General features: G+C 41.6%; 1 protein-coding gene across 22 annotated transcripts in view; it reads left to right on the top strand.

Annotated features, from left to right (window-relative positions):
• Positions 1 to 19238, top strand: part of NEK11 (NIMA related kinase 11) — a 274263-nt gene that overhangs the window by 116968 nt on the left and 138057 nt on the right. For 11 of the 22 annotated variants that reach the window (XR_011251824.1, XM_069565829.1, XM_069565825.1 and 8 more), the window contains 3 exons: positions 6095 to 6214; positions 9229 to 9322; positions 14024 to 14138. Coding sequence is in view for 21 of the 22 variants with exons in the window: in XM_069565829.1 (XP_069421930.1) it covers positions 6095 to 6214; positions 9229 to 9322; positions 14024 to 14138 (329 nt within the window). In the remaining variant the exon portion in view is untranslated. Of the gene's footprint in view, positions 1 to 6094; positions 6215 to 9228; positions 9327 to 12105; positions 12204 to 14023; positions 14184 to 19238 lie in introns of all 22 variants that reach the window. The other 11 variants (XM_069565784.1, XM_069565846.1, XM_069565756.1 and 8 more) reach the window with 2 other exon arrangements.

The following is a 19238-nucleotide window of genomic DNA, read 5'->3' as shown; positions in this document are numbered from 1 at the left end:
TCAAAAGCACCACCAAACCAGCTTTACAACAAATGCTAAAGGAAATTCTCTTATCGGGAAACACAAGAAAAAGAAAAGACCTATCAAGGGGAAAAAAACAAAAAAAAACACAACCCTGAAAACAATGAAATAATAGGATCATATATATCAATAATTAATTCATTTACATTGTAAATGGATTAAATGCTCCAACCAAACGACACAAACTGGCTGGATGGATACAAAAACAAGACCCCTATATATGCTGTCTATAAGAGACCAATTTCAAACCTAGGGACACATACATACTGAAAGTGAGGGGCTGGAAAAAGGTATTTCATGCAAATGGAAATCAAAAGAAAGAGACAAAGAAGCGACAAAGAAGGACACTACATAATAGTGAAGGGATCAAGAGATCAATCCAAAAAGAAATTATAACAGCTATAAATATATATACACCCAACATAGGAGCACGCCAATACATAAGGCAAATGGTAGCAATTATAAAAGAGGAAATAATAAGTAACACAATAATAGTGGGAGACTTTAACACTCCACTAACACCAATGGACAGATTATCAAAACAGAAATTAATAAGGAAACACAAGCCTTAAATGACACAGTAGACCTAACTGATATCTTATAGGACATTCCATCCAAAAGCAGTAGCAGTTTCTTATCTGGAACATTCTCTGGGGTAAATTATTTCTTGGGTCACAAATCAAGCCTTGGTAAATTTAAGAAAGCTAATACTATATCAGGCATTTTTTCTAACCACAATGCTATAAGATTACATATCAATTACCGGGGTGGGGGGGGGCGGATGTAAAAAACAAAAACACATGGAGGCTAAAAAGTACACTTCTAAATAACCAAGAAGTCACTGAAGAAATCAAAGAGGAAATTTTAAAAATACCTAGAAACAAACGACAATAAGAACAGAACAACTCAAAACTTATGGGATGCAGTAAAAGCAGTGCTAAGAGGGAGGTTTGTAGCAATACAAGCCTACATCAGAAAGCAAGAAAAACATCAAATAAACAACCTGGCCTTACACCTAAAGCAACAAGAAAAAGAGGAACAAAACCCCCCCAAATTTAGTAAGGGAAAGAAATCATAAAGATCAGAGCAGACATATTAAGGACAGGGAAAGATAGAGGGCAGGAGGAGAAGGGGGCATCTTGGACTCAATGAACATGAGTTTGAGCAAACTCTGGGAAACAGTGAAAGATAGGGAATCCTGGCATGCTGCAGTCCATGGGGTCACAAAGAGTCAGACATGACTGAGTGAACAACAACAACAAGAGCAGAAATAAATGAAAAAGAAATGAAGAAAATAACAAAGATCAATAAAATTAAAAGCGGGTTCATTCCAAAGGCAAACAAAACTGACAAACCATTAGCCAGACTCACCAGTAAAAAAGGAAGACTCAAATTAATAAAATGAGAAATGAAAAAGAGTTTACAATGGAAAACACAGAAACACAAAGGATCCTAAGAGCCTACTATGAGCAACTGTATGCCAATAAAATGGACATCCTGGAAGAAATGGACAAATTCTGACAGAAGTATAACTTTCCAAGACTGAACCAGGAAGAAATAGAAAATATGAACAGACCAATCATAAGCACTGAAATCTAAACTCTGACTTAAAAATCTTCTAACAAACACAATTCCTGGGCCAGATGTCTTGAAGTCAAATTTTATCAAATGTTTAGAGAAGAGCTAACACATATCCTGCTCAAACTATTTCAAAAAATTGCAGAGGGAGGAAAACTCCCAAACTCATTCTACAAGGCCACCATCACCCTGATACCAAAATCAGACATAGATGTCACACAGAAAAGGAAATCACTGGCCAAAATCTCTGATGAACACAGATGCAAAATCCTCAACCAAGTTCTAGCAAACAGAATCCAGCAGCACTTTAAAAGTATTCATACACCATAATCAAGTGGGTTTTATATCAGAGATACAAGGATTCAGTACACACAAATCAATCAAGGTGATACACCATATTAACAAATTGAAAGATAAAAACCATATGATCATCTCAGTAGATGCAGAGAAAGCTTTAGACAAAATTCAACACACCTTAATGATAAAGAAAAAAAACTCTCCAGAAAATTGGCATAGAAGGAATTTACCTCAGCATAATAAGGGCTGTATACATCAAACCCACACCAAATGTTACTCTCAATGGTGAAAAATTGAAAGCATTTCCTCTAGATCAAGAAAAAGACATGGATGCCCATGCTCCTCACTGTTATTCAGTATAGTTTTGGAAGCCCTAGCCACAGCATCAGAGAAGAAAAAGAAAAAAAAGGAATTCAGATTGGAAAAGAAGAAATAAAACTCTCACTGTTTGCACATGACATGATGCTATACATAGAAAATCCTAAAGATGCCACCAGAAAATTACTAGAGCTAGTCAGTGAATTTAGTAAAGTTGTGGGGTACAAAATTAATACAAAGAAATCCCTTGCATTCAGATAAAATGCCTAGGAATAAGCCTACCTATAGAGACAAAAGACCTATTTGCAGAAAACTGTAAGACACTGATGAGCAAAGTCAGTGATGACGCAATGGAGAGGGATACTATGTTCTTGGATTGGAAGAATGAATATTGTGAAAACAACTAGAGTACCCAAAGCCATCTACAGATTCAATGCAGTTTCTATCAAATTACCAAGGCCATTTTCCACAGATCTAGAAGAAAAATTGTTATAGTTTGTATGGGAACAGAAAAGACTCCCAATAGCCAAAGCGATTCTTGAGAAAGAAAAATGGAGCTGGAGGAGTCAACCTTCCTGACTTCAGACTGTACTTCAAAGCCACAGTCCTCAGTACAGTATGGTACTGGCACAAAACCAGAAATAAAAAACAATGGAACAACATAGAAATTGCAGAGATAAACCCTCACACATATAGACACGTTATCCTTGACAAAGAAGGCAAGAATATACAATGGAGAAAAGACAGCCTCTTCAAAAAATGGTGTTGGGAAAACTGGATAGCTACACATAAATTAGAATACTTCCTAACACCATACACAAAAATAAACTCAAAACGGATTAAAGACTTAAATGTAAGCCCAGAAACTAGAAAGCTCTTAGAAGAAAACATAGGCTCTTAAAAGAAGCATAGTATATTAGAAAACATAGGCTCTTAGAAGAAACATAGGCCCTTAGAAGAAACCATAGTGTCGAAACACTCTTTGACATAAATTGCAGCAAGATCTCTCACTCACCTCCTTGAGTAATGAAAATAAAAATAAGCAAGTGGAACCCAATTAAACAACAGCTTTTGCATAGCAAAGGAAACAATAAACAAGATGAAAAGACAACCCTCAGAAGGGGTGAAAGTAATTGCAAATGAAACAGCTGACAAAGAATTAATTTCCAAAATGTATAAGTGGTTCATATAACTCAAAATCAGAAAAACATACAATGCAATAAAAGAGAAATGAGTAGAAGACCTAAACAGATTTCTTCCAAAGAAGACATAAAGATGGCCAGTATGTACCACAGCTTTCTTATCCATTCATCTGCGGATGGGCATCTAGGTTGTTTCCATGTCCTGGCTATTATAAACAGTGCTGCGATGATCATTGGGGTACATGTGTCTTTTTCAATTCTGGTTTCCTTGGTGTGTATGCCCAGCAGTGGGATTGCTGGGTCATAAGGCAGTTCTGTTTCCAGTTTTTTTAAGGAGTCTTGGGGGGGCTGGTGCACTGGGATGACCCAGAGAGATGGTATGGGGATGGAAGTGGGAGAGGGGTTCAGGATTGGGAACACGTGTACACCTGTGGTGGATTTATGGTGATGTATGGCAAAACCAATACAGTATTATAAAGTAAAATAAAGTAAAATAAAAAAAAATGGCCAATAAACACATGAAAAGATGCTCAACATCACTCATTATTAGAGAAATGCAAATCAAAATCACAATGAAGTATTACCTCACACCAACCAGAATGGCCATCATCAAAAAATCTACCAACAACAAATGCTGGGGAGTTTGTGGAGAAAAGGGAACCCTCTTACACTGTTGGAAGGAATGTAAATTGCTACAGCCATTATGGAGAACACTGTGAAGGTTCTTTAAAATCATGAAAAAAAAAAACAAAACAAAACAGGAATAAATCTGCCATACAATGCAGCAATCCCGCTACTGAGCACGCTGCTGCTAAGTCACTTCAGTTGTGTCCGACTCTGTGCGACCCCATAGACAGCAGCCCACCAGGCTCCCCGGTCCCTGGGATTCTCCAGGCAAGAACGCTGGAGTGGGTTGCCATTTCCTTCTCCAATGCGTGAAAGTGAAAAGTGAAAGTGAAGTCGCTCAGTCATGTCTGACTCTTAGCGACCCCAGGGACTGCAGCCCAGCAGGCTCCTCCGCCCATGAGATTTTCCAGGCAAGAGTACTGGAGTCGGGGTGCCATTGCCTTCTCTGACTACTGAGCATATACCCTGAGAAAACCACAATTCAAAAAGACACATGTACCACAATGTTCATTGCAGCACTATTTACAATAGCCAAGACATGGAAGCAAGTTAGATGTCTACTGACAGATGAATGGATAAAGATGTGGTATGTATATATATTACTCAGCCATGAAAAGAAGGAATTTGAGTCCATTCTAGGGAGGTGGATGAACCTAGAACTTGTTATATAGAGTGAAGTAAGTCAGAAAGAGAAAAACAAATATTGTATATTAACACATACATATGGAATCTGGAAAAATTGTATTGATGAACGTATTTGCAGGAAAGGAGAGGAGACACAAACAGAGAGTATGGAGTTGTGGACACAGCAAGGGAAAGAGAGAGTGGGACGAATGGAGAAGGTCGCACTGACATATATACAACACTATCATGTGTAAAATGAAGAGCTAGTGGGAAGCTGCCACTATATAACATACAATGCCCAGTCTATCACTCTGTGATTACCTAGAGGGGTGGGATTGGGGGAGGGGAGGGAGGCTTATGAGGGAGGATATATATATATATATATACATATATATATATATATGTAATTATGACTGATTTGCATTGCTATATGACAGACACCAGCACAACATTGTAAAGCAATTTTCTTCCAATTAGAAAATAAATAAAATATTAAAAAATGTCTACTGTGTGAAGCCTAGAAGACAGGGCATATTCAATAACATTTAGCTATTATAGTACTGGGGCTTCCCAGGTGGCTCAGTGGTAAAGAATCTGCCTGCCAATGCAGAAGCTGCAGGAAACACAGGTATGATCCCTGGGTTGGGAAGATCTCCTGGAGAAGGAAATAGCAACCCACTCCAGTATTTTTGCCTGGAAAATCCCATGGACCAAGGAGCCTGGCAGGCTAGAGTCCATGGGGTTACAAAGAGTTGAATGCAACTGAGCACGCACATTATAATAGCACTATTTTGAGATACTTTTATGTGTCAGGCACTCTATACACATTATCTCATGTAATACTCATGATAGCCCATTGGTGGCTCAGATGGTAAAGCATCTGCCTACAATGCAGGAGATCCAGGTTTGATCCCTGGGTTGGGAAGATCCTCTGGAGAAGGAAATGGCAACCCGCTCTAGTACTCTTGCCTGGAAAATCCCATGGATGGAGGAGCATGGTGGGCTACAGTCTATGGGGTCTCAAAGAGTCAGACACGACTGAGTGACTTCACTTCACTTTATAGATGAGACAACTCAGGTTCAGAAAGGTTCAGTAACTCGCTCAAGGATGCAGAGCTAATGAATGGGAGAGATGGGATTCCAACCCTGTCTAATTCTAAATTTGTGTCCTATCCGCATGATTATTTACACCTTAATAGTCAAGATCCTAATTTATCCTACACTATGAAAATCAATCATAGTGAAATGAGCAGAAATTTGCAAAGTACAAAATTTGCTTTTAAACAGAAATCTAATTTTAAAAATATTGCCAATTAACCACAGTACTGCTTGGCTAATTGCCTACCCAGAGTTTATTAGTTTCTGCTTGGCAAGTCTTGAGATCTTTTTCCCATCTCAGTAGTGTAATGATACTTCTGTAAAATACTTGTTTAATTTTTCTGAGCATGTTTGGGATGGGTTGCATGTGGGAATCTTTATTCTTATAGGCATAAAAAGATTCACCTGCAGACCCTGCGGGCACTGTCTGAGGTGCAGAAGATGACACCAAGAGAGAGGATGCGGGTGAGGAAGGTCCAGGCAGCTGATGAGGAGGCCAGGAAGCTGAAGTAAGTGACCTTCCCTTAGTGAAGGCTGCCTCTCAGGGCTCTAAAAGAATGTGCTAAAGAAAAGCAGAAACCACAAGAGAAAATTAAAATGTACATTCTTATATATTTATCAACTTTTTCTTTCACTCATTCGCTCAAAATGTGGTGATTAGATGTCAGACACTATTAATATCAAGCTTTCAGTCTTATGTGAAAAGAACGATTGACTATCAGGGACGTTATTAGGAATGAAAATACAGAGACAACCTCCAGACAAAGCAATCAGCAGTTTTTGCTGATACCTTCTTTACATAGCCCTGTGAGGGGTGATAAGGTGGCCTCCCTATTCTGTCCATACTCCCCAGGTGTTTGCTAAACCCCCTCTGCCTGGAGTCCTGGCTGCTCTGTAGGGAGAAGAATGTGCCTGCAGGAAATTGTTGTCTGTAGAGACAAGACTGAAGATTGATGCTGAAGCTCCAATACTTTGGCCACCTGATGTGAAGAACTTACTCCTTGGAAAAGACCCTGATGCTGGGAAAGATTGAAGGCAGGAGGAGAAGGGGATGACAGGGGATGAGATGGTTGGATGGTATCACCAACTCAATGGACATGAGTTTGAGGAGGCTCTGGTAGTTGGTGATGGACAGGGAAGCCTGGCATGCTGCAGGCCATGGGGTCGCAAAACGTCAGACACGATTAAGCGACTGAACTGAGAGAGAAGACTAGAAGCAGCTCTGTTCTGCGAAGTGAAGCCCTTCACAGTCTGGGGGCAGTGCTGCTTGTATGAGATCACTAGTGTTCAGAGTTTACACATGAAAGGGTGCTTCCAAAGAACCCAAGACTCCCAATTTCTCAAAGACTGATTTTTCAGCTGGTAAGTGACCCAACTGACTGATTTTTGTTCTTTCTTCCTCTGCCTTTTTTTTTTTTTTTTTTTGGTGGCTTAGAAGCCCCAACCAAGAACTAGAGAGACAAAAAGGCCTGAAAATAAAATCTGTCCATTTTATGATCTTGTTAATGTCTGACCTCTTAATGAGGGGAAAAGAAGAGAGTGAAAAAGCTGACTTAAAACTCAACATTAAAGAAACAATATCATGGCATCTGGTCCAATCACTTCATGGCAAATAGATGGGAAAAAGTGAAAGCAGTGACAGATTTTGTTTTCTTGAGTTTCAAAATCACTGCAGATGGTGACTGCAGCCATGAAATTCAAAGAAGTTTGTTCCTTGGAAGGAAAGCTATAACAAACTTAGACAGAATATTAAAAAGCAGAGACATCAGTTTGTTGCCAAAGGTCCATATAGTCAAAGCAATGGTTTTTCTAGTAATCATGTACGGATGTGAGAGTTGGACCATAGTGAAGGCTGAGCACTGAAGAACTGAGGCTTTTGCATTGTGGTGCTGGAGAAGACTCTTGAGAGTCCCTTTGACTGCAAGGAGACCAAACTAGTCAATCCTAAAGGAAATCAACCCTGAATATTCATTGGAAAGACTTATGCTGAAGCTGCAATACTTTGGCCACCTGATGCAAAGAGCTAACTCTGATGCTGGGAAAGATTGAAGGCAGAAAGAGGAGATGGCAGCAGAGGATGAGATGGTTAGATCACATCACTGACTCAGCAGATGTGAATTTGAGCAAACTCTGGGAGACAGTGAAGGACAAGGGAGCCTGGCATACTTCAGTCTGGAAAGAATTGGACATGACTTATCAACAGAACAGCAACAGCATTGTATCTGAAAAATGATTCAAGGTGTCCTTGTACTTAAAGGGTCTATCATGATGAACCATGTAAGAACCTGAGAGACCACTTCCTCTTATCAAATGTTTTCTTTAACAAATATGGGAAAAGATTTCTGTCACAGTGCTTCATGGGCAATAGTGTGCTGATGAAGCTTCTGGGCCTGTGGGGGCCAGAGGAGTAGCTACTATTAATAATTTGTTTGCTGATTCTATGGTGTAAATGTTCCAACAATGCCTTTTCAAGGTACCAATGTAATATTATTCAGTGTTCAGATGGAAGATATGTACAATCCAGTATACCACTAAGTGTGGATTGGTTGATAAAATGTATTCATGAATATTGTTTGAACAGTTGCATCAACTCGTAGCCCCAGATCTAACACCTCAGGAATGCAGATATTTCCAGGGTACCATGGTTCATGTCATTGGTTGAGGGTGAAAGGAAAATTAAATGTCTGACAGTAACAGATTAAAAAATCAATTTAATAACTTGCACATTACAAATTATTTCTCAGGTTAAAACTTCTTTAATATGCAAAAAAGTCATTGATCTTCCTTGTGACATTTAATATTTTTGTTATTAACAGCCATAGTTTGTTAAATAAAGTTTGTTCTTGATTTTATGAATGAATTACATCAGAGTTGTTTTGATTATTGTTTCTAGGATTCAAGAAAGGATGGGTGTTAGCTAGACAATGACTTCATTTTCGTGAGGGTTATAATGTACCCACCCACTTTAAAGACGAGAAAATTTGACGACAGGGATGTTCAGTGATTTTTTCAAGAAATCTAAGTATAAATTAGGGTACAAGTAATCACAAGAACTCAAATCTTTCCTCCAGTTTAACAACAGGTCTAGTAAATTCAATTCCTATTGTAGAGGAAACTGGAAATGTCCAAGAAAAATTCCTCTTCACAGTGACTCTCATATTCTTTTCCATAAATTCTTTGAAATGTGAGTCTATTTTCCATGTCTGTGACTTTGTTACCTAGTTATTGGTATGTGTTGGGCTCTCAATCAGGCATCTAAGACATACTCCTGTCAGCACAGGCCAGAGCACACAGGGATGGCACTGCCCTCCCACGCTGAGTCCTGGGGGAACAAGGAGCTGGCATCCTGCATGCTTTAAAGGAGAGCCCACTGAGGCTGCGCCACGCTCATCCATTGAGAGAGAGACTGCAGGCTGGCTGCCCAACACCCTGGTCTGCCTGTTGAAACAGGGATCACATTTGCTTATGAAACATATGTCATCTTAGCAAATTGCAGGTCTTTGCCTATGTTCACTTTATGCAGAAAGCTTGTGGAAGAAAAATATGAAGAAAACAACAAACGAATGCAGGAACTGAGATCTCGGAACTTCCAGCGGCAGACTGTGGATGTGCTCCACGTGAGTGCGCTTCTGTTTTAAATTTTACAAAAGACCTTTTCTTGCCTCGGATTCTTCAGATTCATAGAGCCAATTGGGTAGGAAAAGGGACAAGGTAGGGAAAAAAACATCCAGACGAACTTTGCCCAATTCCAGGATGTACTAAGATTTGTTTAGAGTGCTAACTGTAGGCCAAAAATTAGAGACAACACTATTTCCGAGCAGCTGTACCAAGTGCCTGCTGTTTAAGGGTGACTTCATCAGGACGGAATGAATAGCTGAGTTATAGGTATGACTTTGCAGAACAGATACGTGTCTATCTAATTTTGAATTTCAGCCATGCTTTACCTCTCTAGTCCATTGTTCTTTTTGTCTTATTTTTTGTTCTTTCCCTCTTTATTTTCTGTCTCCCATCCTTATCATCATACATTGTGTTTAGCTCCTTTGGCAAATTACCCTAGATAGCCAATAATAAATAAGGTTGCAGACTTACGTGAAATGCATCCCAAATTCACATCCTCTGCATCCCAAGCACCTGAATAACGAATACCATTCCCTAATGGTTAAAAATATCTTCATTGACCTTGATGTGGACTTTCATACTTAACGTAGTTTTTCTTCAGGGTTGTATTTGGATAATGGACATCAACACCAGCCTTACGACTCTTTTGGTAAAAGCAACTTGGGAAGGAGTCATTTTCTGGAAGAAGTTTACTGTTTCAAATTCTGGTTATTTGTTCATTGGTGATTCCTGCATCTGAGGGAGAGTCTTTCCTTTAGCAGGAAGGGCCAGGCCCCCTGAAGTTGTGGGGGTGATCCCTAGCCCTGCAGACACCCTTTCTACTACTGTAGCTCAGTCAACAGAGGGCTCTGAATCTGGGGCGTGCAGGAGCGCCTACCGGAGCTCACTTGCAGACAAATCAGAGCCTGGAAACATTGTTTTCTGCTGCTCTCTGACTGAGGAGTCACCTTTCTCAATGACTTAGTGGTTGTGAATTCTCTCAAGTTCTGAAAACCCAAAGCTAGAGCAGATGGGGGCCCAGCCTTCTCTGACCTTAGGAGTCTCTATCAATTAACCCCTCAGCAGACAACGTGGGTGTGCTGATGCTGCTCTATCCCAACCCCCATTCTCAGGGAAGCTGGCCTCAGAGATGTAGGGGTTGGGAGGGGTTTTTTTTTTTTTCCTGGAATGCTCAGAGTCCCCTGCTTCTAAGGGATTTTACCCCCAGAAACTGGAAATTGAGAAGTACAGATGTGGTAATATTTTGTAGTATAAAGCCTGCTGCTGCTGCTGCTGCTGCTGCTGCTAAGTTGCTTCAGTCGTGTCCGACTCTGTGGGACCCCAGAGACAGCAGCCCACCAGGCTCCCCCGTCCCTGGGATTCTCCAGGCAAGAACACTGGAGTGGGTTGCTATTTCCTTCTCCAATGCATGAAAGTGAAAAGTGAAAGTGAAGTCGCTCAGTCATGTTCGACTCTTAGTGACCCTGTGGACTGTAACCTACCAGGCTCCTCTGTCCATGGGATTTTCCAGGCAAGAGTACTGGAGTGGGGTGCCATTGCCTTCTCCGATTATAAAGCCTAAATAACTTTATTCTAACCATAGAAGTCGCTCAGTCATGTCCGACTCTTTGTGACCCCATGGACTGTAACCTACCAGGCTCCTCCGTCCATGGGATTCTCCAGAAAAGAATACTGAAGTGGGTTGCCATTTCCTTCTCCAGGGGATCTTCCTGACCCAGGGATTGAACCCGGGTCTCCCGCCTTGCAAGCAGATGCTTTAAACTCTGAGCCATCAGGGAAGCCCATATTGAAGTTAGCATATGGTAAATAAAACATAGTTTCAAGTATAATCTTACATTTTAGTGTCTGATAATGTCTTCTTTACTTTTCTTCATGGGCCTTCAAAATTGCCATTTTTGTGTTGTTTTTAATTTCTGATATGATTATTATCAGTGTGAAGCAACTGCACTATATGAAGTCCTATTCATCCTATAAAAATCAGGGCCCTTGGGGATTGTAAAGTCACTTAAGATTTTATTAACTCTATATTATCCTACAGAACATGGGATTCCAGATCTTGGCTCAGTTCAGATGAGGAACATGAGGATTTCACAGATTTTATGGAGTCCCAACTCATAACCTCCACAGTGTCTGCCTAGTTTCTCCCAATTACATCCCCATCCATCAGCAAGGAGCAGAGGCAGGAGGAGGTGCCTGCAGCTGTCTTGGTCAGAGACGGTGGTGGTTCATTCTTTGGTTGTTAGGGTTCAGTTCAACAACGTCTTTGGTCCTGAGCTTTTCAGAAGCAGCCTTCCTCAGCTGCATAGTGATGAGGACGGGAAGCGCTGATTGCGCCCAGCGCATGGTGTTGCTCAGCACTCCAGGTCTCTCACCTTCCTTTGTGCCAATCAGCTGCTTCTCTCTGGCCCGTTGGTTCCATCCCACTCTCCCTCTTTCAAATGTCACCTCCTCTTCAGGAGAACCATCTCTGACCGCTCAGCTCCACAGTCAGCTGGCGCTATTTCAAATTCTTATGGCTTCTAGCAGCGCTTCTCAAACTTCAAAATGCACCTGAATCACTGGGTGGTCTTGTTGAAATGCAGATTCTGACTTGCCTGGTCTGAAGTGGGGCCTGAGATACTGCATTTCTAACAAACTTCCTGGTGATTCTGACGCTGCTGGGCCAGGATCACACTGATTAGTAATGAACAAAAATTGGGTTCTTGAAAGCAGCTTCAGATGGAGGAGGATCTGGAAAAGCCATGATGAGCAGACCTTCTTATTATCTCTTTAGAAAAAATAGAACATTTAATGGGAATGGAAGAAAAGGAGAGGCAGCCTGAGCGAAGGTTCTTGTTCCCCCTGGAGGAGGATGGAGAGAGGAGGCCAGGCAGAGTGGAGGCCAGTCTGATCACATTCACAGTCTCCAGCATTTCAGTCAGATTCTTTACTGACTGAACCAGTAGGGAAGCCCAGGAGTGAGGCAGGTGTAACATATTCAGAGAACCAAGGACAGAGAGCTGAACACTTTGCAGATGGTCTAAAGGGTCTAGACATCTTGTGGAGAGGCATCAGTGAGCTGAAAAGGATGAAGTATAGTGTGAGAAATCAATTGGATCATTGAGGTGCGAGAAGCTAAAGAAAAACATAATTGAAAAGGAAAGAAGGAATGAAGAGGCACACACACTCCTGTCTTTCCCCAGATGTGCATTTGTGGTTGAATTTCTTCCTCCTCTCACTGGGCTCTGTTCTCCAGTTCTCTTGCTTCTGTCTGGTGAGCTGAAGCAAACCTCATTATATTTCAAAAGCAGTAGCTGGAGATGGAATCAGAGTTCAGAGAGAGACAGGCTGGTTGTGTCACCCCTTAAACTTTATAAAAATTCTTTGAGGCGTTTAGGAGAGTGGCTTGCTTTGTTTTTCAGATCCTGACTGACGGGGCCTTTTTCTCTGGCAGGCATTTTCTGCTCTGCTGGATTTGGGCTTTGAAATCTTGAAGTGCAGTTGACTGTGGAATCATGCTGGCACCATTCCTTAAAGGATGGTAGCTTAAAACAACTAGATGCCACGATGCACACACTAAGCCCAGTCTGTCTTTTATCCTGGGGTATATGCAGGTGTGAAGGTTTTTGTGAAGGGTGTGGCAGGTCAGGCCTGCAAATGTGAAATAGGCTTGGGGATCAAAGAGCAGGTCATATCCTGCTCCTTCTAAGACTATTACAACAATTCTCTTCAAAGAGAACCTCAGAAAATCGAAGTCAATTGAGAATTCAAATACTTGTTTTCAAAAAATTTCTGAAATAGATGCAAAGGCACATTTCACACGGTCTCTGTTTTTTTGCATTATTGGTGATCCTTTGAAATTTGGAGCCCCAGTTTCACCTCCTGCAACAATTATTATACAGTATAAAAAATGGACTATTTTTCTTAAAAATATTTATGACTATATTTCCAGAGATGCCACATCACAGTGTAGCACAGCTGTGTTTTACTTACTTATTTAGGATTAGTTTGAACTTTCTCCTTTTGATAAGAAGGTGTTCTTGGACTAGTTCTCCATGAAAACCATTTATCCTGGAAAACAGGTCAATTCAGCATTAGGTCTGGGTGGCAAACACACACACACACACACACACACAGACACAGTGATTAGCTGAAATGCCTGTTGATATATTTGAGAAGTTTAACTTAACATTTTTAAGTATAAACTCTTATGTCACCTCTTAGATCTCTTTCTTTTAGGGAATTGAAATTCATAAAATCACAGAGCTATAAAAGCTGGGAGAGAGCTTGAACATTATCGAAGCCAGCACCTGTAGTCTTGAGATGAGGAAGCTGAGCAGGGCTGGGCTAGGCTGTGGGGAGCATGAGGCCTGGGTGCACAATGGAAGGAGATCCTCATTCTCAGCAGCTGATGCTGCAAGTCAGTACCTCCTTCCGTGTGCACCCTGGGCGTCCCACCTGCCTCACCTTCACCATGACCCTGACACTCAGGCCAAGGGAGGTTACATGCTTTGCCCAAGGTCACCTGCCAAGTTAATTCAAAGCTGTTTCTCGCATTCTAAGCTGCCTTCCTAAGATTTGAAAATGTTATCATGTTTAATGGAGAGGGTTAGGTAGGCTTTTGTTTCCAAATCATTTTCTAAACAAGAATCTTGTTTCATTTGTGGTAATGCTGTTTCCTCTGATCAGCTTCTCATGAATTGTTCATTACTTTTTGCAAGGAATTTGATGACCCAGCTTCAGACAACCTGCCTGAGTCTCAGCCCATTCCTTTCCTGGATCTCCGCACCCTTGGGTCAAATGTGGAGGACACCATAGCTGACCTTGGAGATCATGGTATGAATTTGCATCAGTGTTCAGAAGGCTGCTCTTGGATGACAGGTGGGCTGGTGTGGCTGACTGTCCAGTGGGCCTGGCGGCCTCTGGGGAAAGCTTTGGGTGTATGCAGCCACCTTCTATCAGTTTGCCAGAGCTGAGCTGAAGTGATACAGAGCAGGAAGCTGAGGCTTTGTCTATCCTCTCTGTCTTCTTGACATGGTGAAGATGAACTAGAAATTCACACTGGACAAGGGACCTCCCCTTCTGTATGAGTTAAACAGCATCACCACTAACCTGTGTAGGACTATGAAAGCTCTGAAATACAGTTTCCCTCTGTAACTGGTTTTCCTGGCCCTCATGAGCCAGAAAAGAAAGTGCTCAGACCTGTCAGCCAAACTGGGTTATCGTAGCCTAATGGTAAAAAAACATGAGTTGTAGAGTAAAAAGTCTGGCCCAGTGGGGGAAGCCCCTGGCAACAGTTTCCTTAACCATGAAGCAATCCATTAATAAAGTGAATGAGCTGAGGCTGTTATGTGCTCTCAGCACATTATGAAAGCCAAAGAGAGGAAGCAGTTCATGACCCCGAGAGGGAGGGCTCGGAATGTGTGGCCTTCCAGTCCTGTACCCTTCTCCCCAGGGCTATGGACAAGTGCCAGAACCAGTGTGTGTGCGTACATAGTCACTTCAGTCATGTCCAACTCTTGGCAACCCCATAGACTGTGTAGCCCACCAGGCTCCTCTGTCCATGGACTTATCCAGGAAAGAATACTGGAGTGGGTTGTCTTGCTCTCCTCCAGGGGATCTTCCTGACCCAGGGACTGAACCCACGTCTCTTATGTGTCCTGCATTGGCAGGCGAGTTTTACCACTAGTGCCACCTGGGAAGCCTAGGACTATCGTAGGCACTCAGTTAACATTCCTCAGGAGAATGAATGATACGTTGTTTGGACCTCTGAGAGGCAGGTGCCAAGATGGGGCTAAAAGTACAAAATGTTATCAGGAGAGTTGGGCAAGGAGCCTGGAAAGGCTGAGAGAATGTCAGACTGTGATTCAAGTTTCAGTCCTAGTGTAGAGAGGTTCCTGGGCGAGCACCAGTCTGCAAGGCAGGCAGAGGCAGCCGGGATGTCAGGAGGTGCTTCAGGAGACTTAGGCCTTAGTGTGCCTGCTGTGGAGGTCCTAGGATGGGGGTAGGGGCATGGGAGCCTCACACGTCTTATAGTCGAAGGTCTCCAGGTACATCCTTGTGGCCGAAACTCTCTTTGGCAGGAGCTGAATTCTCTTTTCAAAAAAAGTGGAGGTAGTGGTGCTTGGATTGGCTGGTCATTTCAGCCCAAGCGTGCATCTGATGTCTTCCTGTTGGAGCTGTTAGAGCTGGTACTGCCTCCTTCAGCTGTGAGGAGACCAGGACCTGAAAGTCTTCAGGTACTATCTGCCAACTTTCGAAAGGATGTTTTGGAAGCCACCTGGTAATGGGAGCTGTTGGCAGACAGATACGTGTATCAGATGGATTTGCATCTAGGTTCTTTGCAGGTGTTTCTTCAGTACATTATTTGTTATTTTCCAAAGGTAAAATTTGGAAGCATAGAACTATCCCCTGGGCTTTTCTTTCCAAGACTATAAAACTGAGGACCAGACAGCCACCAAGTAGCACCAATTCTGACAGCCTGTATGCTGCTCAAGGGCCATCACCATCTAGAAAGAGGGAGCCCCAGGACAGGGTGTTGAGCAGGTGGTCTAGGAGTGAGAGGCCTGGGCCCGGCCTCCAGATTTCAGATAGGAAAGGTACCTATTATTCATTTCACAAATGAGAAACCAAAGACAGAAATTAATTTGCTCAAGGACTCCAGAGTTCCTGCTTCCAGTGCACGTTACTTCTAAGCTAGCTCAGACCACAGCACTGCCAGGACTCTGGGCTGGCGGCCTCCGTACCTCACGCTTTGTCCTCTGTCAGGAGGTTCTGCTATGGCAGACCATGTGTTGAGTTACCAACCAAACTGAAAATAGGCCATTCCTTTGCCCACCTTATCCATGCCGTAAGGAAACACTATTTAAATCCCCATTATAAGCTGTGAGAGCCAAAAACACATAGTAGTTTTAGTTTGGCCAAATGCCTTGGAAAATACTTATAAAATTTCCCTTTTTTTCTGTAAATTTGTATTTTCTAATTTCTGTTCTTTATTAAATATTAAATTGAAAAGGGAGACTATGAAGGACTATGAACATGTAGCCCTTGGCTTGATGATTGGTTAGTAACTGTAGGATGATTAGTGACCTCATAGCTTAATTGTGAAATTTTGAGACAGGAGATTTTAATTTTTTCATGAACTCTGAAGTGGTTCGTTATTTCTCCCATTCTCTGCCTTTTAGAAGATTTGACTACAAACTTTAAGCACCCAGAAGAAGTTTTTATTTATTTTTTATCTGGTTTGTATATGTAAAATAAAATCACACAATCATTTTTTAAGCTCCTTTACCAAATGTTTAGTCAGTCTTTGATGTTGAATTAGGAAATTCCAGAAGGAACTGAGGAGTTTGTTGCAGAGAAACAGGACAGGGTGATGCATTATTTACCTCTGATATGTGTTTAGTTGACTACGGTGGATTTAATCTAGCTGAAGTCATGAGTAACCATTATAATCAAATGAAAAAGCATGACTGGAACACTGAAGAAATTATCCTCATTTAACTCCTTGTGTGTAATACTGATGATTTCTTGCACATTAATTCTTGCCAGAAACTTTATTGCTCTCTAGCCTTATTTTTAGCAACCAACAGCTGAGTTTCAGAGTAGCATTTCTTGCAAAGCTGGAATATCCTGGAACTCAGGGGCCCCAGACCCACGCAGAGCATGGCTCTCACGATGCAGAGGCTGCACAGTTGTCCACCTTGGCTGTCTACCTAGAGCCTGACCAGCTGCCACTTAATTTCCTTAATTTCACGCCACTCCTTGAGCCAGTTCTGAGCTCCTTCCCTGTGCTCAGAGAAAGCCTGGACCCCAAGAATTTCATACTTTGCTTGCCCATAGGAAGCCCACATGCCCTTTTTTTAGTTGCAGGTTGACCTTTGATTTATGGTGCCATTTCTTCCCTTTAAATGTCTAAGTGGAAATAAGGTGATTAACGATGACATTTTTAAATTGTTTTTCTTTTTAAAAAGAAAATGTTTACTTATTGCAACTGCACTTCTAGATGGTTACCAAGAGAAATGCAAGCATGTCTATAAGGATGAACACAGATGTTCTTAGCAGTTGTATTTATAGTACCAAAAAGTAGAAGCAAGTGTCAATCAATAGGTGAATAGATAAACTAACTTGTAGTTTATCCATACAATGTAATACTTGTCAATGAAAAGAAGCAAACTATCAATATACACTAGTTTGGGTGTATATCTAAACACTGAGCTGAATGAAAGAAGATAAAGTCAAAAGAATTCCTATTGAATAATTCCATTTATATGAAGTCCAGAACTAGCAGCACTTACCTCCAGTGACAGAAATGAGGCCACTGGTAGCCTGGGGATCATGGTGTTAGAAACTGACTCCAAAAGTACCCAAGGAGCCTCTTGTGGTGATGGTAACCCAGATGTACATATTTGTCAGAACTTATTAAACTCTATTTTTTTAAGTTTTTTTAAAATTTAAATTTATTTATTTTAATTGGAGGCTAATTATTTTACAATATTGTATTAATTTTGCCATACATCAACATGAATCCACTACGGGTGTTCCCAATTGTATTGGAGTATAGCCCATTAACAATGTTGTGGTAGTTTCAGTTGGACAGAAAATGGATTCAACCATATATGCATATCCATTCTCCATGAAACTCCCCTCCCATCCACCCTGCTATTGAACTCTATAATTTAAATGAATGCATTTTATTGTCCATAAATTATACCTCAATAAAACTGATACATTTTTTATAAATGATAAAATATCCAGAAAAGAATACATGAGTAATGCCTATTAGCTTGTGTTTTAGCTAATGAATGGCTGAGAGAGATTGGCATGAAATCATGGAGCTAGAAGGCATCCAAGAGGATCTCTGGATATTATTTGGGACACAGGGTCCTTAGTCCAAAAAAATTATTGTGGGGTTTTCTCCTAATGTCAACCAAGCAACATTGTCTTCCATGAGGAATGTAGGAGTGTTAATAGAGTTTGTAGTCTTCTGTCAGGAGGCGAGAAGATGAGGGCTGGAATCCTTTGGCTCCTCTCTCAGTCTTCTTTATTGTGGGGCTCACATGTTGTGAGGTTGGGGACCCATACCAGTAGAGCTAAGAGGACCTGGGACCTACAAAAGCAGCCTGAACATTATAGGACAAAATGTAACAGTCCAGACTCCAAATGTATCCGAAAACCTGCCGTATCAGCCCTCAGAAAAGATGACCACGTGCTGGAGGTCATGTCCACATTCCCAGATATCCTCTCACTTTCAGAACTCTGTCTTAGAGACTTGATTAATGAGTATAAATTGATGGTGCTTCTGCTTCATATTTGTCACATATTCTGCTGAGTTACACTTGTGTTTGCTACTGACTCTCACATTTACTCCCAGGAATAGGCACCTGCAGTCACTCCCTAATTTTCTGAGCTCTAGAGGATAATTAGAATGAATCTAATATCAAAAGAAGATGTACTGACTCCCCACCCTTCAGTTCAGTTCAGTTCAGTCACTCAGTCGTGTCTGACTCTTTGCGACCCCATGAATCGCAGCACACCAGGCCTCCCTGTCCATCATCAGCTCCTGGAGTTCACTCAGACTCACGTCCATCGAGTCCGTGATGCCATTCCAGCCATCTCTTCCTGGGTCGTCCCCTTCTCCTTCTGCCCCCAATCCCTCCCAGCATCAGAGTCTTTTCCAATGAGTCAGCTCTTCGCATGAGGTGGCCAAAGCATTGGAGTTTCAGCTTTAGCATTGTCCTTCTGATGAGCACCCAAGACTGATCTTTAAAATGGACTGGTTGGATCTCCTTGCAGTCCAAGGGACTCTCAAGAGTCTTCTTCAACACCACAATTCAAAAGCATCAATTCTTCGGTACTCAGCTTTCTTCACAGTCCAACTCTCACATCCATACATGACCACTGGAAAAACCATAGCCTTGACTAGAGACGGACCTT

The sequence above is a fragment of the Ovis canadensis genome, chromosome 1 (genome assembly GCF_042477335.2).
Source record: "Ovis canadensis isolate MfBH-ARS-UI-01 breed Bighorn chromosome 1, ARS-UI_OviCan_v2, whole genome shotgun sequence".
NCBI lineage: Eukaryota > Metazoa > Chordata > Mammalia > Artiodactyla > Bovidae > Ovis > Ovis canadensis.
Note: the sequence above shows the minus strand (reverse complement) of the source record. Positions and strands in the feature narration are given on the sequence as shown.